This window comes from Elephantulus edwardii, unplaced genomic scaffold, assembly GCF_000299155.1.
Source record: "Elephantulus edwardii isolate Elephantulus edwardi_28Jun2011 unplaced genomic scaffold, EleEdw1.0 scaffold00008, whole genome shotgun sequence".
In the NCBI taxonomy this organism is placed as follows: Eukaryota; Metazoa; Chordata; class Mammalia; order Macroscelidea; family Macroscelididae; genus Elephantulus; species Elephantulus edwardii.
The window spans coordinates 32,603,947-32,622,888 of record NW_006399758.1 but is presented as its reverse complement, the minus strand read 5'-3'; the positions used below and the strand labels follow the sequence as shown (position 1 = coordinate 32,622,888).

At 40.3% G+C, this 18,942-nt stretch overlaps 1 protein-coding gene across 1 annotated transcript in view; it reads right to left on the bottom strand.

Annotated features, from left to right (window-relative positions):
* Positions 1 to 18,942, bottom strand: part of CA13 (carbonic anhydrase XIII) — a 53,176-nt gene that overhangs the window by 23,902 nt on the left and 10,332 nt on the right. The window contains exon 3 of the mRNA XM_006880553.1: positions 9,643 to 9,761. Within this exon, the coding sequence (XP_006880615.1) occupies positions 9,643 to 9,761 (119 nt within the window). The remainder of the gene's footprint in view (positions 1 to 9,642; positions 9,762 to 18,942) is intronic.

Here is an 18,942-nt window from a genome sequence, read left to right as displayed (position 1 = left end):
TGTTTCCAACTCTTTACTATTGTGAACAAAGCTGCAATAAACATGGGTGTGCATATATCTGCTTGGATGTCAGATATGGTCTCTTTGGGGTATATTCCCAGTAGTGGAACTGCTGGTTCAAATGGTAAGAGATCAAGCTATTAAGCAAGCCCTCATAAACCAAATCACCCTTCTGCCTTGATTGGAGTTCTAGGTGATTCCCTCAGAGCTAATCAAAAGGTTGGGGGTTTGAATCCAACTAGCATTCCTCAGATGAAAGGCCTGATGGTCTACTTTAGTGAAATCAACCACTGAAAATCCTGTGAGAGCAGATTTATTCTGGTGCATGCGGTCACCATGAATTAGAATTGACTTGATGTCCCCTGAGGATTTTTGAGTTATTACAAAATAATCTAGTATGTTCTCATACAGGCTGTTAGCTCATCCTTTAATTAGAACTCCACATCTAATCATTAATATGACTACTAATATGAAAACTCTATGACCACTATTATGAATAGCACCACCACTACTCATGGCCATGGAGTTGGCCCATCTTTCTCCCCAGGAACAGCTGGTGGATTTGAACTACCAGAGAGGCTCAGATTTTGGGTTAGCAGCACAACTACCTATGGACTAGACCACCAGAGAGAATTTCTGGATAGAAGAATTCTTATGGATAAAACTGTAAAATAGAGGATCACAAAAAAAAAAAATCAAGTAAGACTGTGGAATTGGTGGTGTTAGGTGCCATCAAGTCGACTCTGTCTCATAGCAACCCTATGAGCAATAGAATGAAAACTGCCTGACCTAGCATCGTCTTCACAATCTCTGCTGTGCATAAGCCTGAAGCCCATTTTTTTGCAGCTACTGTGTAAACCCACCTCATTCAATGGGTCTTCCTCTTTTTCACTGACTCTCCACTTGGCTGTGTACTATCCGCAAGGAAAACAGGAAATCCGATTCCTCTGACCCCATGTGCTAAGCTTGTGTGAGATAGTTGTGGGAGGAAAGAAATCTTCACACATCAGACAATGAAACAAAGACTCATTTAGCTCACATGAGATAGATGGCATTCCCTAGGAAGGGAAGGGCTGAAGAGATGGCAAAGGTTGTTTTAAATGGCTCCCTGCCACCAGTTCACTTAGCAAGAGATAACACCAAATAGAAAGAGAAATGTGGAAAGGCTTCTCCAGAATAATTATAGCAACTGTGAACAGTAAACATGGGGAAAAAAAGTGAACATGTAAAGTGAACATGTAACTACAGATTAGTATCTATTTATCTATTATCTATCTATCTATCTATCTATCTATCTATCTATCTATCTATCATCTATCTAATCTCCCTCTCCTGGCTAAAAAAAAAAAAAAAAAGATATATGTTGTGCAACAATCTCCCTTCAAATTTTTTTGCTGTTTTGTTGACTTTTTTTTCTTTATTTCTTTTTCTTTTTAAAAAAACAAGATCTATTCTCTCTGTCTAAATATGAGAAAATAGGACATAGGGGCACACAGCTACAAGTATCTCTCTAAAGAGGGAGTAAGTATACCACAGCCCCACAAGTGCCCAAGAAGGAAAGGATAAGACCCATAGCCCAGCCCTCTAGTGCCTGTAGCGCCCCACAAGCAACAGGAGGTTCATTTATTCGTTGCTGACTCACAGAGACTCACAGTTATGGTACCAACAATGAGGTTTATTAGGGAAGAAATTTGGAGAGTAGGGAAGGCAAAGTATATGACCCAAAATAAGTCCAGGGTTTAGCCCAAGTTCCAAGGCACAGTTCCTCAATTAGTCCAGGCTCTGGTTTCAGTGTAATAGTCAAATCCAAATCATCTAAAAAGGTTTGCTGCAGAGTAGTTATAAGTCAGCTTCTCCTTCAAACATCTGGCAAGAACAGCCAAACCTTTAACTGTGGTCAGCACAAATGCAAGAAGCTTCAGGTCACACCTCAGCACAGTTTCTTCACAGCAATGCCACAGTCTCTCCAACACCATCTCAAGGTCTCACCACCCAGGTCTCTCTCAAGTCTTGTTTCTTAGTGTGGGAAGCACTCAGTAGTGGCATCCACTTGCTAAACAACATGCCTCCAGAAGCCCTATGAACTTTGATATATGTCGATAGTTGTAGAGGGGCTTCAGGTCTTTTGTTCATAGGGTCACTATGAGTCGTACTTGACTTGAAGGCAATCAACAACAACAATGACACACTTGAATTAGGCATTTCATAACTAAAGTATTTTGAGCTTTGAATTTTTCATTGATACATGTGTTTTTTATGATTGAAGGCATGCTAAAAATAGGGGGAGAAGGTCTGAGGTAATATGTATTTGGATACAATTAGACGGGACATATAGATACTAAGTGAACTCTGGTGCTATGGTTAATAGTTAAGGCCCATTTTTTAAGAATCTTGGACTTATAAGGGTCTTTGGCATGTATAATACAACTTGGATAAGAGCTTCTCAAGATCTCTAAAGAACTGAAAATGTTGGTGGATTACGTATGTTCAGTAAATCATGTAAGGATTAAAATGCACACATATACGGCAAACATATTTCCTGACTAACAGCAGTCATGTTTTCAGATGAATAATAAAAAATCTCTTGATAGCCACTAGAAAAAAATGGAAAAAGATTTTTTCCTATTGGCAAAACAATTTGTAAATTATAACATTACCAAAAACCTTAAAGTTTTAAGTACTTTAAAACTGCATGAAATTTGTTTGCTATGCCAAAAGCTCACCATTAATATGGAAACCATAGTTTCACTATCAACTACATAATTCAATATGTTTATTATAAGTTCAGTATAAACTGTAATCATAAAGATCCAAATATAGCATAAACTATTAGTCTATTTTTTTTTCTTTTTCAGGCACAGACTCTCAAGGGAATAGGTTGACACGGTGACCACAACAATGCGCGTGAGCACGGCAGAGATTGTGAGGATGCCAAAGATACAACAACGTTCAGATCTGCTGTTCACAGGGTCCTATGAGTCATAGTTGACTTGACAGCACCTAACAACAACTTGACATTGACATTTTAATGATTAAGCTGATTTAAATTTCTAATGTTATAAAATCCTTAATATAAATTAAAAGTAAATGTTTCTATATTACAGTTTAAGTGGGATAGATTTTTTTGTTTTCCTCCATTCTTATTTTTATTTTTAAAGAGGGCACAATTTGCTGGTGGGCATGAAATTAGGTACAAAGGTAGCTAGAAAAACTAACATTTTAGGACCATTTCTATAACTGAGTAAAAAAGATATTCTCTTGCACTGAAAATCAGGTATGAATGCCTCCATTTCCAGGCCCGGCCTCTTCTCTAAATCCCAGCTTTATTTATCTGACACCTATTTGAACAAGGGCATCTCCTAGTTAACGTGTCTAAAACAGCATGTTGGCACCTCTCAACAGTCTGCTCCTGGACTTCCTTATCTCAGTAAAGGGCACAATCATCCTTCCTGTTGCTCAAGTTGAAACTTTAAAGGGGCTTTTAAGCCTTCCTTTTTTTTTTCCCTTTTTCCTTCTTTCACTTTGAATATGCGTTCCTTGAGCAAACGCCATTGACTTTACTTCCAGGGATATCAAGGGATATCACATCTCCTCATCTCCACTAGCCTCTCTCACCTTGGATTTCTTTTAATTTCTCTCCCAGCTTTATCATTTGCTAGTCACAGCATATTCTCTGCACAGTAATAACTAGGTTTTACAAAATATAGGGCACAATATGCCATTCCTCTACTCAAAATTACTCTAGTCTTCTTCCCATCACTTTAGGAGGGAAGAATCCAAACTGCTCACCATTGCCTGCAAAGCTTGCTTTAATATGGCCACTGTCTGACTCTCTAGGACCGTTCCTACCACTCTGTTCCCTTAATAAGATGCAATCCGATGGCCAATGACCTTCTGTTCTTGAACACACCAACCTCATTCCTATCAGAGAGCTTTCTTGCTTGTTAATCCAGCTTTCTAGAAAACTCTTCCTTGACTTTTTCATGACTTTTTGTTATTCTGTTTCAATTTTATAACATCATGTAAAGGTCTCTCATAACCACTCAGTCTCTACCAGATCATATGATATTATTTCTGTTGAAGTTCTTACCACTTACTTCTGTAATAGCTCTTCCTTATTCACTCTAACCCTGAGACCTTACTCTGAGCGTCTCCTAGCTCAAGCAAGAAACCTTCACTTCTCATTTCCTCTCTTCCTCTCAAATTTTATCAACAAAGAAACACTGGTGAAGGGGCCACTTCTGCCCATACATTCCTCTACTTGCTCTACAGCTCAATCCCCACCATCTGTTATTTATGACTTCCCTTAAAACCTATGATCCCACCTTACCCAAGTCACTCCTGCATCAGTCCCATCAATTTGGGAACCACAGTCTAAATGACATTCTTAAATGCAAATCTTATCATTTCTAATTCAAAACCTTTCAGTGACTTCCCATTGAATTAAAAAAGGTTTATAAGATGCAACATGGCTTACGACAGCATCAAACCCATCCAACCTTTCCTCCAACAACTCTCTTCCTCTGTTCATGTGCTAATCCCATTGCTAATTCTATTCTTTAAATGTATGATGCTGCTTTGGCCCAAGGCCTTCCTCAAGGTTCTGTGTAAAACCACTACTCTCTTTCCTTTTTCTGGTTTGTTCCTGCTCATTCTTTAGGTTGTAGCGGAAAGACTTCTTTTTTTTTTTTCATCATCATTATTATTATTGATATTTTAATGAAAGTTTACAGGAAATGTGGATTTCCATTCATTCATTGTTTCACATTTTCCTCCCTCCCCTCCCCACAGAGTTTGCTTTTCTCTTTAAAAATATTCTTTTGTTGATGCACAATTGAAAGACCTCATCTAAAAGAAGGTGTTACCCTAGAGGTAGCTGTCTGGCTATAAGGATGTGTGACATCTTTACTTTCTTCCAGCATAACACTAGGGTCCAGTGCAAGTATTCTGGGCACAGATCAGTGACATGGTGAGCTCTCAATGAAGTCTTATAGAGAGAGTGAGTGAGTGAATGAATGAATGAATGAATGAATGAATGAATGAACAAACAAAACAATTCACTATTTCTACACTGGAGAACTTCAATATCAGCTGTGAAAACTAGGCGAGGAGCTGATTCTGGTACAGACCACCAACTACTCACATGCAAGTTCAAGCTGAAGCTGAGGAAAGTGAAACCGAATCCACAGGAACCAGAATATAATTCTGAGTCTATCCCACCTGAATTTCAGAACCATCTCAGGAACAGGTTTGAGACCTTGAACACGAATGAGCAAAGACCAGATGTCTTGTGGGAGGATATCAAGGGTATTATCCAAGAAGAGTGCAAATGGTCATTATAAAGACAGAAAAGGAAGAAAAGACAAAAATGGATGTCAGACGAAACTATGAATATTGCATTGGAGCACAGAGAAGCCAAATCACAAGGAAGAATTCAAGATACTAAAGAGCTGAACAGAGGATTCCAAAAGGCAGCGTGGGATGACAAAGTAAAATATTACAATGAAATGTGCAAAGAGTTGGAGTCAGAAAATCAAAAGGGCTGAACTTGCTCAGCATTTCTTAAGCTCAAGGAACTGAAGAAGAAATTCAAACCTTGAGTTGCTATAATCAAGGATGCTTTAGGAAGAATATGAAATGATTCAGGAAGTATTAAAAGAAAACGGAAAGAATGTAGAGTCATTGTATCAAAAAGAATTGGCAGACACAGATGAATTTAGTGAAACAACATATGAGCAAGAGCCTATGGTGATGAAGGAAGAAGTTCAAGCTGCTTTGAAGGAAAGAGCAAAAAACAAGGTCCCAGGAATAGATGGCATACCAATTGACATATCTCAGCTAACAGATGCTGCCCTGGATGTACTCAGCAAGTTGTGTCAATAAATCTGGAGAACAACCACTTGGCCAACTGACTGGAAGAGATGTATATTTATTTCCATCCCAAAGAAAGGTGATGCAACAGAGTGTGGAAACTATAGAACAATATCACAGATCTCACATGCAAGCAAGATTCTGCTGAAAATTATCCAAAGAACGACTGGAACAGCACATCAGAAGTCCAGGCTAGGTTTAGAAGGGGTCGTGGTACTAGGGATATTGTAGCTAACGTGGAGTACCAGAGGAATGTCTATATGTGCTTCATTGATTATGCAAAGGTGTTTGACTGTGTGGACCATAACAAACTGTGTGGCTGACTCTGAGAAGAATGGGAATCCCAGAACACTTGATCGTGCTAATGTGAAACCTGTACTTGAACCAAGAAGCAGTCGTCAGAACAGAGCAAGGAAACATTGCATGGTTCAAAATCAGGAAGGGCATATGCCAGGGAGGTGTCCTGTCTCCATACCTTTACAACCTGTATGCAGAAGAGATCATCCGGGAGGCTGGGCTCTATGAGGAGAAATGAGGCACTAGGATTGGTGGAAGATCTATCAACAATCTGCGTTATGCAGATGACACAACCCTGCTTGCTGAAACTGAGGAGAACGTGAAGCGCTTGCTGCAGAGGGTCAAGGACTGCATCCTTCAATATGGATTGAGGCTCAATGTCAAGAAGACAGATTCTCACCACTGAACCAGTTGGCAGTATCATGATGGATGTTGAAGAGATTGAGATTGTTCACATCTTTAGTCTGCTTGGCTCCACAATCAACACTCCTGGCACCAGCAGCCAGGAAATTAAAAGATGTATTGCAATGGGAAAGTCTAGTAGGGACTTTTCTAAAGTACTGAAGAGCAATGGTGTCTCTCTGGAGACTAAAGTGCGTCTGATACAGGCCATGGTCTTTGCAATCACATGTTATGTGTCAGAAAGTTGGACAATGACTAGGGAGGACAGAAGGAGAATTGATGCCTTTGAGCTTTGGTGTTGGAGAAGAGTATTGAGGGTACCATGGACTGCTAAGAAAACAAACAGATTTATCCTGGAGAGGGTTAAACTGGGCTGCTCCTTGGAGGCAAGGATTCTGAGGCTTCGTCTGACGTACTTTTGTCATTTTTTAAGGAGGGAGAGGTCCTTGGAGAAGGATACCATGCTTGGGAGGGTGGAGGGCAGGTGCAGGAGGGGAAGCCCTCTGTGAGGTGGACTGATTTCGTGACTGGGGATAATCAGGATGAGTGTGTTGGAGACAATGAGATTGGCACAGGACAGAGCAGAGTTTAGGACTGTTATACATAGGGTCGCTATGAGTCGCAAGCGACTTGATGGCACATAACAACAACAACAACAACCTCAAGACAGGAAGTCAACAAAAGACTCTGAGTCTTTGCCACACTTCAGGATCTGAGTGTTCTTTTCACAACTCAGAGTAAACTTTTGAGAGAGTTTATGTTCAAGTACATGCAAGTAGAAGGCGTAACTACAAAGCAACGTGGCAGAGTTTCCCAGAGCTCTTTAGAAAAATTAAAGAGTGATGATCCAAAGTATCAGCTTTTAATCCCAAACAGCTCTTGAGATTTAGAATAGCCAGTTAAAACAGAATTCAAAACCTGAAAAGTGCTCATCAGACAATATAAACGGAGACACCAACCAGATTCGGAAATTGCTCGTTCTACGTTCCTGGCACCTTTTATCCTCCACCTTCTAGCATTCTGTTTGCATTCTTTACTCATCAAGCCGAGAACAGGGCAGGCCCCATACGCTAATATACTTGACATCAAATACAATTATAGTAGGCAAAAACATCAGTCAGCAAAATTGACAACCTCAAAGGGTCGATGTGCGTGTTAATAGAATAAAATGGGAAAGACGTTCCATTTGCTGAATTTCTCTGCACTGCAGGACTGAAAATTAAGAAAAACATCTGTACCTACTACTCTGCCTTGCCTAGAAAACTCAAAATGAAAGTCTTCCCATTCAGAGTAACTTTGGGTAAGTCATAAAATAATTTGTTTTACTCTCACAACAGAAGTGTTAGTAACATTGTATCTTATTACAAGTTGAAGTATATTACTATTTACTCTTTAACTACAGGATTTTAAAAGTTGAGTTTTCTTAATGAGTATGATTATCATTAAAAAGAAGTAAGTTCCCAGTGGAAAAGAAACAAGTCAATATGCCCTTATTATTCTAAACTTGAGCAATGATCCAAATATTTAACAGAGATTCTATTTTGTGCCTGTAAATACAGAGGTAACAGAGATTGAAAGAGTTCCTATCTTTATATTTTTACTCAAGAAATAAAACTTTGCCATTTACTATTACTTAACGGAATTATTTAACTAGGTCATAGAATACATTTGCGTCTGGATCAAATATGTCCCAACATTTCTATCTCATCCATATTGACTTTTTAAGAGAAATAATAAACATCTTAGCATAAATGCCTAATGTGGGATTAGACAGTCCCGGACTTAAATTGTCTCAACTGCTCACTGTTGGTTTTGTTGTTGTGTGCCTTCGAGTCAAAACTGACCCATAGCTGACCTTCTGGTGGGTTTTCATAGGCAGTTAATCACATGGGAGGTGATTATCCTTCCTTTTCCCACAGAGCAGCTGGTGGATTCAAACCATGTGCCTTTAGGATTGCAGCACAGCTTCTTATCACTAGGTCACTAGAGCTCACGAATTGGATAAGTTTTTTTCATTCTCCAACTGTTCAGTCTATGCATTTATGAATGAAAATAGCTGTAGATTTCAGGGTCGATTTAAAGCTTCACTCACTCACTCACTTACTAATTCGCTCACTCAATCATTCACTCGCTCACTCACTTATTTACTCATTCACTTCCATATTCATGCACTCACTAATTCACTCACTTATTCACTCATTCACTCACTCATTCATTTACTCACTCATTTACTCACTCATCCACTCACTCACTCACTAATTCACTCACTCACTCACTCATTCATTTACTCACTCACTCATTCACTCACTCATCCACTCACTCACTCACTCACTCACTCACTGCCAGTGAGGCCAATTACAACCCTCCATTGCGTTTCCAAGTCTATAAATCATAATGGAAGGAAACTGCCCTCCTCTCTCCCTCAGAGTTGCTGGTGAATTCAAACCACCACAAATACCAACCAGGGTCTAGATTAGCAGTGCAAGTCGCTATAGAATATGCCACCAGAGCTCCCTACAGACTGTCACACTAACTTTTATACTGAATGAATAAAGGAATTTCTTATGTTAAAATATTTAATTATCTAAAACATCTATTTGGTACCAAGGGACTTGTCCCCAAATAAAATGGAAACTCATTCACTGTCTGTTAAATTGACTCTGACTGATAGCGACCCTCCAGGACAGATCAGACCCACGCATAGGCTTTTCCAGGATATGATACTTATGGAAGAAGACTTCCACATCTCTCTCTTTTTTAAAAAAAATATTTTTTTTCTGTGTGTACCGTCAAATCAAATCTGGCTGGTACAGGAGGAGATTGTCCCTCCTTTTCCAGCAGAATACCTCGTAGTTTGAAACCACGCACCTCTGGGATTGTAGGGAAGCTTCTTGCCACTAGGCCACCAGAGCTCGCCCACATCTATCTCTTAAGGAGTGGCTCCAGAGTATAACTACTGAGCTTTTGATCCGTTTAACCACTTTGCCATTAGAGCTCAAGTTGTCCCCAGTGCTCCTTAAATCTCACAGCACTGGAAAACCTTGAATCAGTGAGACGTGGCCTATGACTTACCTCTGCAGCATAACGCACTCCATCTACCACGTGTTCAGAGCCATGGTCATCAGCGCAGCCCCAGTGAAGGTGAAACTGCCGGAGCCTGTAGCTTCCAGTGAGTGGACCCCCTCGTAGAACTAAACACAAGTACATTTAGATTGTTAGCAAGAAAAAAAAATATTTACACATGCTGTCATAACTCACAAAACCTTCCTGGATGACCCGTCACTTCTCCTCTGAAGAATTTTATTTGTTGTTCAAATAAGTCATGGCACTTGCTGAAAGTAATACAACTTAGATGTCTGAGGAATGAAAACAAGCATTTTAAAATGTCTACAATACAATACTAGAGAGAGAGATCAGCTGGCCCAGTGGACAGAAGGTGATGCTACCAAGCCAAAGGTGGGTGACTTTTAATCTGCAGCCCTCGGGGCTGTCTTTCATTGTTTTTGTTCAGACATTCCTCTAGGTCGTCGTATAGCCCTGGTGTACAAGTTGCCGTACAGTGGTCACTTGTGGTTGCTGTGAGGCTGAACACTGTGACACGGATGTGTCAAATGCGTTAAAGGCTGGTTACCCAATGTGGACAGAGAGTGGGGTGGCGCTCCCCCGATTAAAACAAGCTTGGAAGCAGGAGTGGCATCCACTTCCGTAATAGCTTGCCTCCGGAAACCCTATGAACCTGGAGAGAGGATAAGAGACACCCAAGCGTTGAGGACTCTCCTTTATAGGGTGGCTATGAGTCGCCTGTGATTCAACGGCACTTAACACCAACAACAATACAATACAGAGTCTTATGGGACAGCTAGAAAATTCCAGTAGACATAATGATTAGGAAGCAGAAGAAATTAAGAATCCTTAAAGAATTGAAGTGATAAACTAAAACAAGTCAGTCTCTTTGAAATAGGATGTGATGTTGAAAGAGCCATGGTCACTAGAGCTATGGTGGCCTATTCTGTTGGGAGCTGTGCTACTCACTCAAAGGCCATATCTCTCTAGAAGTTCAAGTCCACCAGCAGCTCCACAGGAGAAAGATGGGCAATCTCCTCCTGTGTAACTTAGTCTTTTTTTTAAAATATTATTAAATTTTATTAGTTTTAATGAACATTTACAGAGATTTTGAGTCCTCATTCATTCATTGTTGCACTGTTTTCTCTACCCTCCTCCCCAGTTCGTTCTTCCTCCCCCCCCCGAATGTCTGTTTTAATTGTCCAATTGCCACAATGCTTGTCAAGGCCAGTTCTGATTAATCTCCTTTGTCAGTGTGCCCTTTGCCATTCCCTATCACTCCTCCCTGAGAGAGACTTCACCCTGATTCATAAGGAAAAGGGGATGGCGTATTCTCTTAGCTACTTCCTGCTGAAAAGGGATGTTGTGGGTTTCAGGGTGGTAACTTACAGTCTTGAAAACCTGCTTAAGGGTCAGCTATGAGTCAGTTCTGATTTGACAGGAATGAGTGAGTGATTGAGTTTTCATTATTAAGTGTCATCAACTCATAATGGCCCTATGTATAAAATTATGGTGGTGGTGGTTGTTGTGTGTCATCGAGTCGGAACCAACCCATAGCTGACCCTCCAGCTAGTTTTCAGAGACAGTTAATCACACAGGCAAAGATTTCCTATCCATCTCCCATGGAGCAACTGGTGGATTTGAACCACATGCCTTTGGGATTGTAGCTCAGCTTCTTGCCACTAGGCCAGTTAGGGCATACCAATTGCTATGAGCTGACTGTGACTCATGGTGACCCCATGGACAACAGAGTAAAATCTTACTCTACTGGGTTTGCAAAGGCTGATTGCTCAGAAGTGGAAAAAGAGGCCTTTCTTCCACACTATTTTACATGTGCTTGAATGTCTAACCTTCTGTATTAATTACTTATACAACCCGAGAATTCTATGCTTAGGGCACAAGATTTAGCATTTAGAAGACCTGGGCTCACAATCCCTTTTACTAATTTGTGATCTTGGGAAAAGTCTTTAATTCTAAACTCAGCTTTTAGATCTGTAACCTAAAGACAGGAATGATCCTCCTAATGCTGTCATTAGAAAAAAGAATGAGTCCAAAGCATTTTACATTTCCCTAGCAAATAATCACCAGGCAGGATGTGCTTGCTAACATTATTGTTGTTGTTATCCTAAATACTGGCCAAGTAGGCATGCCATTCTGTATTTTTATACCATATTTGGACAAATATTTGCATTCCGCATGGGCAAAATTCACTCTTTTAAAAAATCTATTATATTTTCATCAGCTTGGAAAAGCATATTGCACTCCCACCACTCAAAAAATATGATCTCTAAAAATAAATTGTTGTTGTTGTTATATGCCATTGAGTTAGTGTTGATTCAAAGTGACCCATGTGCACCAGAACAAAACCCTGTTTTATCTTTTGTCATTTTAATTATAGCTTATGTATATTAAAAAGCTTTCTAATAGAAAACAGTCTAAAATCATCTTCTCACAATTATACTCTATTGAACATACTTAAAAGGATAAGGGAAGAAAGTGACCAATGTTTAGGGCACCGTACACATTATTCACGAACACTCAAGAGTTTTAGTGTTAGATTGGAAGGGCAGCCTTAACAATAGCTTTATTTAAATTACATTCTTCCTACAAAATGCCTAGAAACATTATTTAAAAATTTGTCAGTCGCAACCTGCCTTATATAAAAAGCATATGCATCCAATTCAGGCAGTAGTCTTTCTGATCACTTGCTATGCATCTGAGACCTAGACAATGAAGAAGGATGACAGATAAAGAATTGAAGCCTTTGAGCTGTGGTGTTGGAGAAGAGCACTGAACAACCCATGGACAGTCAAAAGAACAAACAGATTAGCCTTGGAGATGGGGCAGCCAGAGTGCTCTTTGGAGGCAAGAATGATGAGGCCTTGCCTTACATATTTGGGTCACGTTGGTAGAAGGGGCTATTCCTTAGAGAAGGACATGATGCTGGGAAGGGTGGAGGGTTGGTGAAAGGGAGGAAGATCTTCACTGGGTGGACTGACACAGTCACTGCCAAAATGGGATCTTGGGTATCAGGAAGTGTGAGCATGGTACAGGATAGAAAAACAAATATATTTTTGTTAAAAAAGCAAATATATTAAGAGATAACATACATTTTCTATACAAATCATTCTCTTTTGTCAATAAAAGACAGTAGGAATGATGGCGGGGGTGAGGGGGAACGGTGGGGAGAAATGCATTAACCAAAAGCACATCTGTTTTTGAGCTAAACTGTAGAGAGAGAAATAATACTTATTGTTGTCTATATTGACCAGTCCAGCTAAGTTCAATTATCTCCTCCTGAGCTTAAGTTGATTCAAATTAAGTATCTGTATCACCGGCTTATGGAGAGTTGGAATGCAGACTCGAAGACCTGTGACTAGTCTCAGCTCAGTCATTAAATGATGTGATCTCTCAAAACTCACTTAAAAGTCTCCCTGGGTTTCAGCTTTTTTGTCTGTTTTGTGTTATTTTGCCTATTTTTAATTGGGGAGATGTACTGGATGGTTCTTAACTTTCTATAATTGTAAAAATTTCTGGGTGGAAAATTGTGATGTCATAAAAATCTTTGGGAAGGTTGAATAGCTGGGTTTTCTTTTAGAATCACTTGGATTCCAAGCAACCTGGAGGGTAGAGTTGCGCTACTAACCCAAAGGTGCTTCCCTCTCCAGCAGCTCACACCTGCCAGCCACTCCAAAGGAATGTTGTTGTTGTCATGTGCTGTCGAGTCACCTGTGACTCATAGCACAGATGGATTTGAATCATGAAGTTGGTGAAGAATATTAACTGTTTCATGGACTGTTGGAAGAAAACCAAATCTGTCTTTGTAGAAGGACAGCCAGAGTGCTCCTTAGAAGCAAGAGTGGTAAGATCCATCTCCCGTTCTTCAGATACACTCTCATGAGGCACCAATTCTCAGAGAGGATATTCTGCTTGGTAGAGAGTAAACAGAAAAAGAGGAAGATGGGTCAGCGCAGTAGATGCGACCATGAGCTCAGTCACTGCAACGATTCCAAGGGGGGTACACAGTCATGCATGCAGTGTTTTATTTCCTCACACATAAGATTCTATGAGAACCGACTGAAGAGCACCTAACAATAATAATATTGTCCCTTTTATCTCCTTACTCTTGCATAACAAGACCTGAGCTGAACCACAAATCCATTCCTTCTCAGATTAGAAAAAGCAGATTAAAGAGGTTGAGCTTCCATAAAAATCAATATGAAATTTACTTTGGAAGAAGCAGCAAGCAAGCTGGCCCACGAGAAAGAAAGTGATACCAAAAACCACACTGCTAGGGAAAAATCCAAGAATAAAGCAGCTCCCTGGAAATAGAGGGTGCTCTGCATCCAGGATGTGAAACCAGATTAGCACAGCCTTACTGAGTTAAGCAACAAAGACGACTTTACATGTCACATGTTTGAATTCCATGGTTGAATGTTTCAACCAAAATATTCAACTTAGGGCTGAGATCAGCAAACCTCACAATACAAAGCTCATTTTCTAGAGAATGTTCTTCCAAAGAACTACACAGTGGGGGAAAGTACATCAAAATATCAATATTTCTTTATCACTGACTCTGAAATAATAAATCATAAACAAGCTAAACTATAGTAAACAATGAACCAGGATAACAAAAATTCTTTTTAATGCAAAATTATCTAGAGTTTTCACATGCCAGATGGCTCATTTCACTTTCCAATTTAGATAAATATCAGGCTCTCCTCCCATGCAATTAACTGCCTGGGATGGGGCAGGGTGGAGCCCTCCAGAGGGTGAGCTATGGGTCGGTTCCAACTCAATGCAACACAACAACAGCAACAAATGTTTTTATAAATTACATCTCCCGAATCACCTGTTAATATTTCATTCATTATTTTTTTGAAAAAAATATCTATTGCAAGTACTACTTTAATAGAAGTCTACACAGGCTAGAGAATCAGATTTTTAACATCATAAAACTTTAGGGGAAATCTACTCTCCTACTCATTTTCAAAAATTACATTCTAGTCAGTTGCTTGACAAATAAGGTTGAAAAGAGGAGGGAAAAGACAAAGTAATGTTGAAACTGAACACAATTACAGTTACCTTTTTACTGTTTACCCCACTAGCATACAAATTCCCTGAAGCGTGAAAACATCTTTTTTCCCTCAAATCCCCAGTGCTTAAAAGTTGTTGTTACTGTTGCTAAATTCTATTGAGTCAGAACAAACCCAGAGCTGATGCTCCAGCAAGTTTGAAGAGGCAGTAAATCGTACAGGAGGAGACTACCCATCCTTCTCCTTCGGAGCAGATGGTGGATTCAAATCAGGCACGTAGTGCCTAAGAGAATGCCTGATTAAATACCTAGTCCTTCAAGAGTTGCACTGCTAACCCAAGGCTGGGTCTCGATAGTAACTGAAATCCAACAGTGACACCCTCAGAGAAAGGCAATTTCTCCTGTGTCATCACAGCCCCGGAAATTGACCTGAGGATGAGCCATAAGTTGGTTCTGGTTTGGTGAAAATGAGAGAGATAACATAAAATTAGGGGAGGCATCTACTAAAGTACTCCTCTACAAACACTAGTTTGTAAAGTGAAATTATTTGGAAATTGCTGAAGAGTACATTTGTAGGACTCAAAAAATCTCTGAACTCAAACACTCTGCTATCTAGTTGGTTCAGACACATAGAAACCCTCCATTGGGTTTCCTAAGCCATGAGTCACAACAGAAGACGGCCCCCAGCTATCATCCTCAATCAACTGGCATATGAGAATCACCTTAGAATTGCCACCTTTGGGTGAGCAGCACAACTGTCCATGAACTTCACCACCAGAGTGTCCCTGTTTTAAAACTTGGTCAAAGTCATTGTCATACAGGCAAAAACCAACTCCTACCTGATCCTCCACTGAGTCTGTAAGGCTATACATCACACAGGAGGATTTGGCCCACTGGATCAAGAACCGTGAGAGGAGCAAGGCCCTTGGGTTAGTTGAGCAGGGGGTCATAAATTAGTAGCAACTAACAACTACTACAGAGTGAACCCAATAAAAAATGTGGCCTCATCACGGTATAAACTGGTTCTCTAAAGAACAGCGAATCATTGGAGGGGCACAATATGCTTGGGAAAGCACAAGGATGGCAAAAGAGAGGAAGACCCTCAACCAGGATTGACACAAGGACTCCAGCAATGGGCTCAGGGGTGTCAGAGATGGTGAGGATGGCACAGAGGAGGACAAGGTTCAGACGTGTTAACACGTTCACAGCATCACTACAAGGTGTACATGACTCAAGGGCACCTAACCACAACAAACACTGGGTGGGTGGGTTGGTTGGTTGGTTGGTTTTAAAAAAGTATAAAGACTCTAGGGGATAAATGGACCAAAAAAAAATAAAAATCTCTAATGTATGAAACATATTTCTTGGAAAAATGTTCAAGTATTAATTATAAAATTAAAATAAAAATGAAGATTAAAAAAAAAAAAAGAAAGGCTAAATTAACAGGTCTCTGTTTTGCTGGGAATCCAGGTGGGAAAGGAACTAAAAAGTCAGTATTCTGATGCATGAAAGAGAATAAAGGACACAGAGGTCTCTGGTTAGTGGGGGCTGCATTCCTCAAGAAGCCAGAAGGACCTGGGTTAAATTAGGTTTCTCTTAGTCCTGGCAAGTGATTTTCTGATCATTCACTCATTCAGGAATTAGTGAGAATTTACTACATGTCAGTAAGAGTGTTTGCGGCCAAGTATACAATGATGAACAATACTGTCCTTAGCCTCAAAGTACTTAAAGTCAAGGAAAGACATGATTACAATAAAGTTTCAACAATTATAAGGTTTAATCTTCACAATTATTTGCTGTGCATCAGAGAGCTGGACAATGCCTGCCTTTGAGTTGTGGTGCTGGAGAAGATTATTGAACGTACTATGGACTGCCAGGAGAACAAACAAGTTATGTCTTAGACAGGGTAAAACCAAGTTTCTCCTTGAAGATGAGGATTTTGAGACTCTGTCCCACATACTTTGGGCACATGGCCAGGAGGGACTAGTCCTTGGAGAAGGACATCGTGCTTGGAAGGGTGAAGGGACAGTGCAGGAGAGGAAGACTTCAGAGAAGACGGACTGACACAGTAACTAGGGTAACAGGTGTGTTGGAGTCAATGAGACTGGCTCAGGATAGGGCAGGGTTTAAAGCTGTTGTATATACGGTCACTATGAGTCACACATGACTCAAAGGCACATAACAACAACAACAGCCAGATACCAAGGCTTGAAGAGATTCACACATCAATGACAGGTCTTCCTATATCTTTTTCTGTTTTGTTTGCTAATTAACACATAATTTACCATTCTGTGAGTGTGGTTGACTTCAGTCATCTTAAAGGACACAACTACATCACAACTGAGAAACTGAAAATTTCTCACTTCTTAACATAAAAATTAAAGAAGTAAAACTGAAGTCACCAAGTTATTGCTATCTCAGAAGGCCTTTCTTACCAAGAAGGCAGCTTCCTTCCGTTTGACATCTCTTTTTAAAAATTTGTGCACACACATCCCATGCAGAGGTAAGACATAATGTGTTTGAGTGTAGTGAGGCTGTTTGTGTTATTATCATCATTATGATTTGATTGGTTATCAATGTCTACTAAAACAGAATAAGGAAACACCGCATGATTTAAAATCAGGAAAGGTGAATGTCAGGGCTCAAGCCTTTCCTCCATACTATTCGATTTGTATGTCAAGCAAATCATTTGAGAAGCTAGGTTCTATGAAAAAGAATGTGGCATCAGGATCTGAGAAAGAATCATCAACAGCCTGTGAACACAGATGACACAACCTTGTTTGCTGAAAGTAGGAAGGACTTGAAATACTTGCTGCAGAAGATCAAAGATTACAGCCTTAAATATGGATCATATCTCAACATCAAGAAAGAAAAAAAAATCCCTACCACTGGGCCAATAGGCAATATCACAACATATGGAGAAAAGATTGAAGTTGTCAACAATTTCATCTTACTCAGAACCATAATCAACACCCACTGATGCAGCACTCAAAAAATCAAAAGATTTAGTGCACTGGGAAAATCTGTTGTCAAGTACCATAGTCCTTTTTAATTACTTCCTATGCATCTGAAAGTTAGATAATGAATAAGAATGACAAACATTAATGTTTTTGAGTTGTGGTGTTGGAGAGGAGTACTGAATAGCCCATGGATGGCCAAAGAACAAAGAAATCTGTCTTGGAAAAATGTAACCAAGGAACTTTTTAGAGGCAAGGATGGTGAAGCTTGGTATCATATATTTTGGGAACATGGTTAGGAAGGGCTAGTTCTTGGAAAAAAGACATCATTTGGGGAAAGGTGGAGGGTCAGTAAAAGAGAGGAAGACCCTCAACCAGATGGATTGAAAGAGTGATTTTAATAATGGGTTCAAGTGCAGCAGAGATGATGAGTATGGCAGAGGACAAGGGACAGTTCAGCTCAATTGTTCACAGGGTCACTATGTGCTGGGAGCCGCTTGTTCTACCTAGCTGAAGCCATTTTGTAATTCTCTGAAGCCATTTTGTAATTCTCTAAGAACATGTTTGGGCATGTTGCCCCTCCCTGGGAGGATAGGTTTCGGTTTACTGGGAACGCCCTGCTAAGTAACCTTACTTCTCCTTTCCACTCCCCCCATTGTGTTCCTGCATATAAGCTGTGAGTGTTTTCAATAAACCCGAGACTAGATCGGAAATTTGACTTGTCTCCATGCCTCTTTGCCTCCTGCCCCCCCCCATTCTCTTTCTTCCCCTCCTAGGGTCACCGTTGAAGATCCCGGGGGCCGGGGCATAATTGGCGCCCAACGTGGGGCCCAGGAACGGGGAAGGACAATGAACGCTGCCTGCTAGAAGTGACCGGCCAGTCCATCCATTGAGTCGCCAGGATCTGGGACCACGAGTGAAGACTCGCACTGTTGCCAGCCGCAGGGCTATTCGTCCTGTGAGACAGGCACCTAGCTGCCACCACGGGATTACCCGCCCTGTGAGACAGGCACGAGAGGAGGTAAGGGCAGCGAATTATGGGACAGGGATTAAGTGAACATGAATTGTTCGTAAAGGGTATCAAGGATTCCCTCAAGGCATAAGGTATAAGGGTAACTAAAAAAGATTTAAAGAATTTTTTCGGGGGAGCTCTGGTGGCCTAGTTGCAAGGAGCTGCAACTACAATCCCAGAGGCAAACAGTTCAAATACACCAGATGCTCTGCCGGGTAAGGAGGGACAATCTCCTCCTGTACCAGTCAGATCTGATTTGACGGTACAGGCACACAAAAATAATAAAATAAAATTTTAAAAAAAGA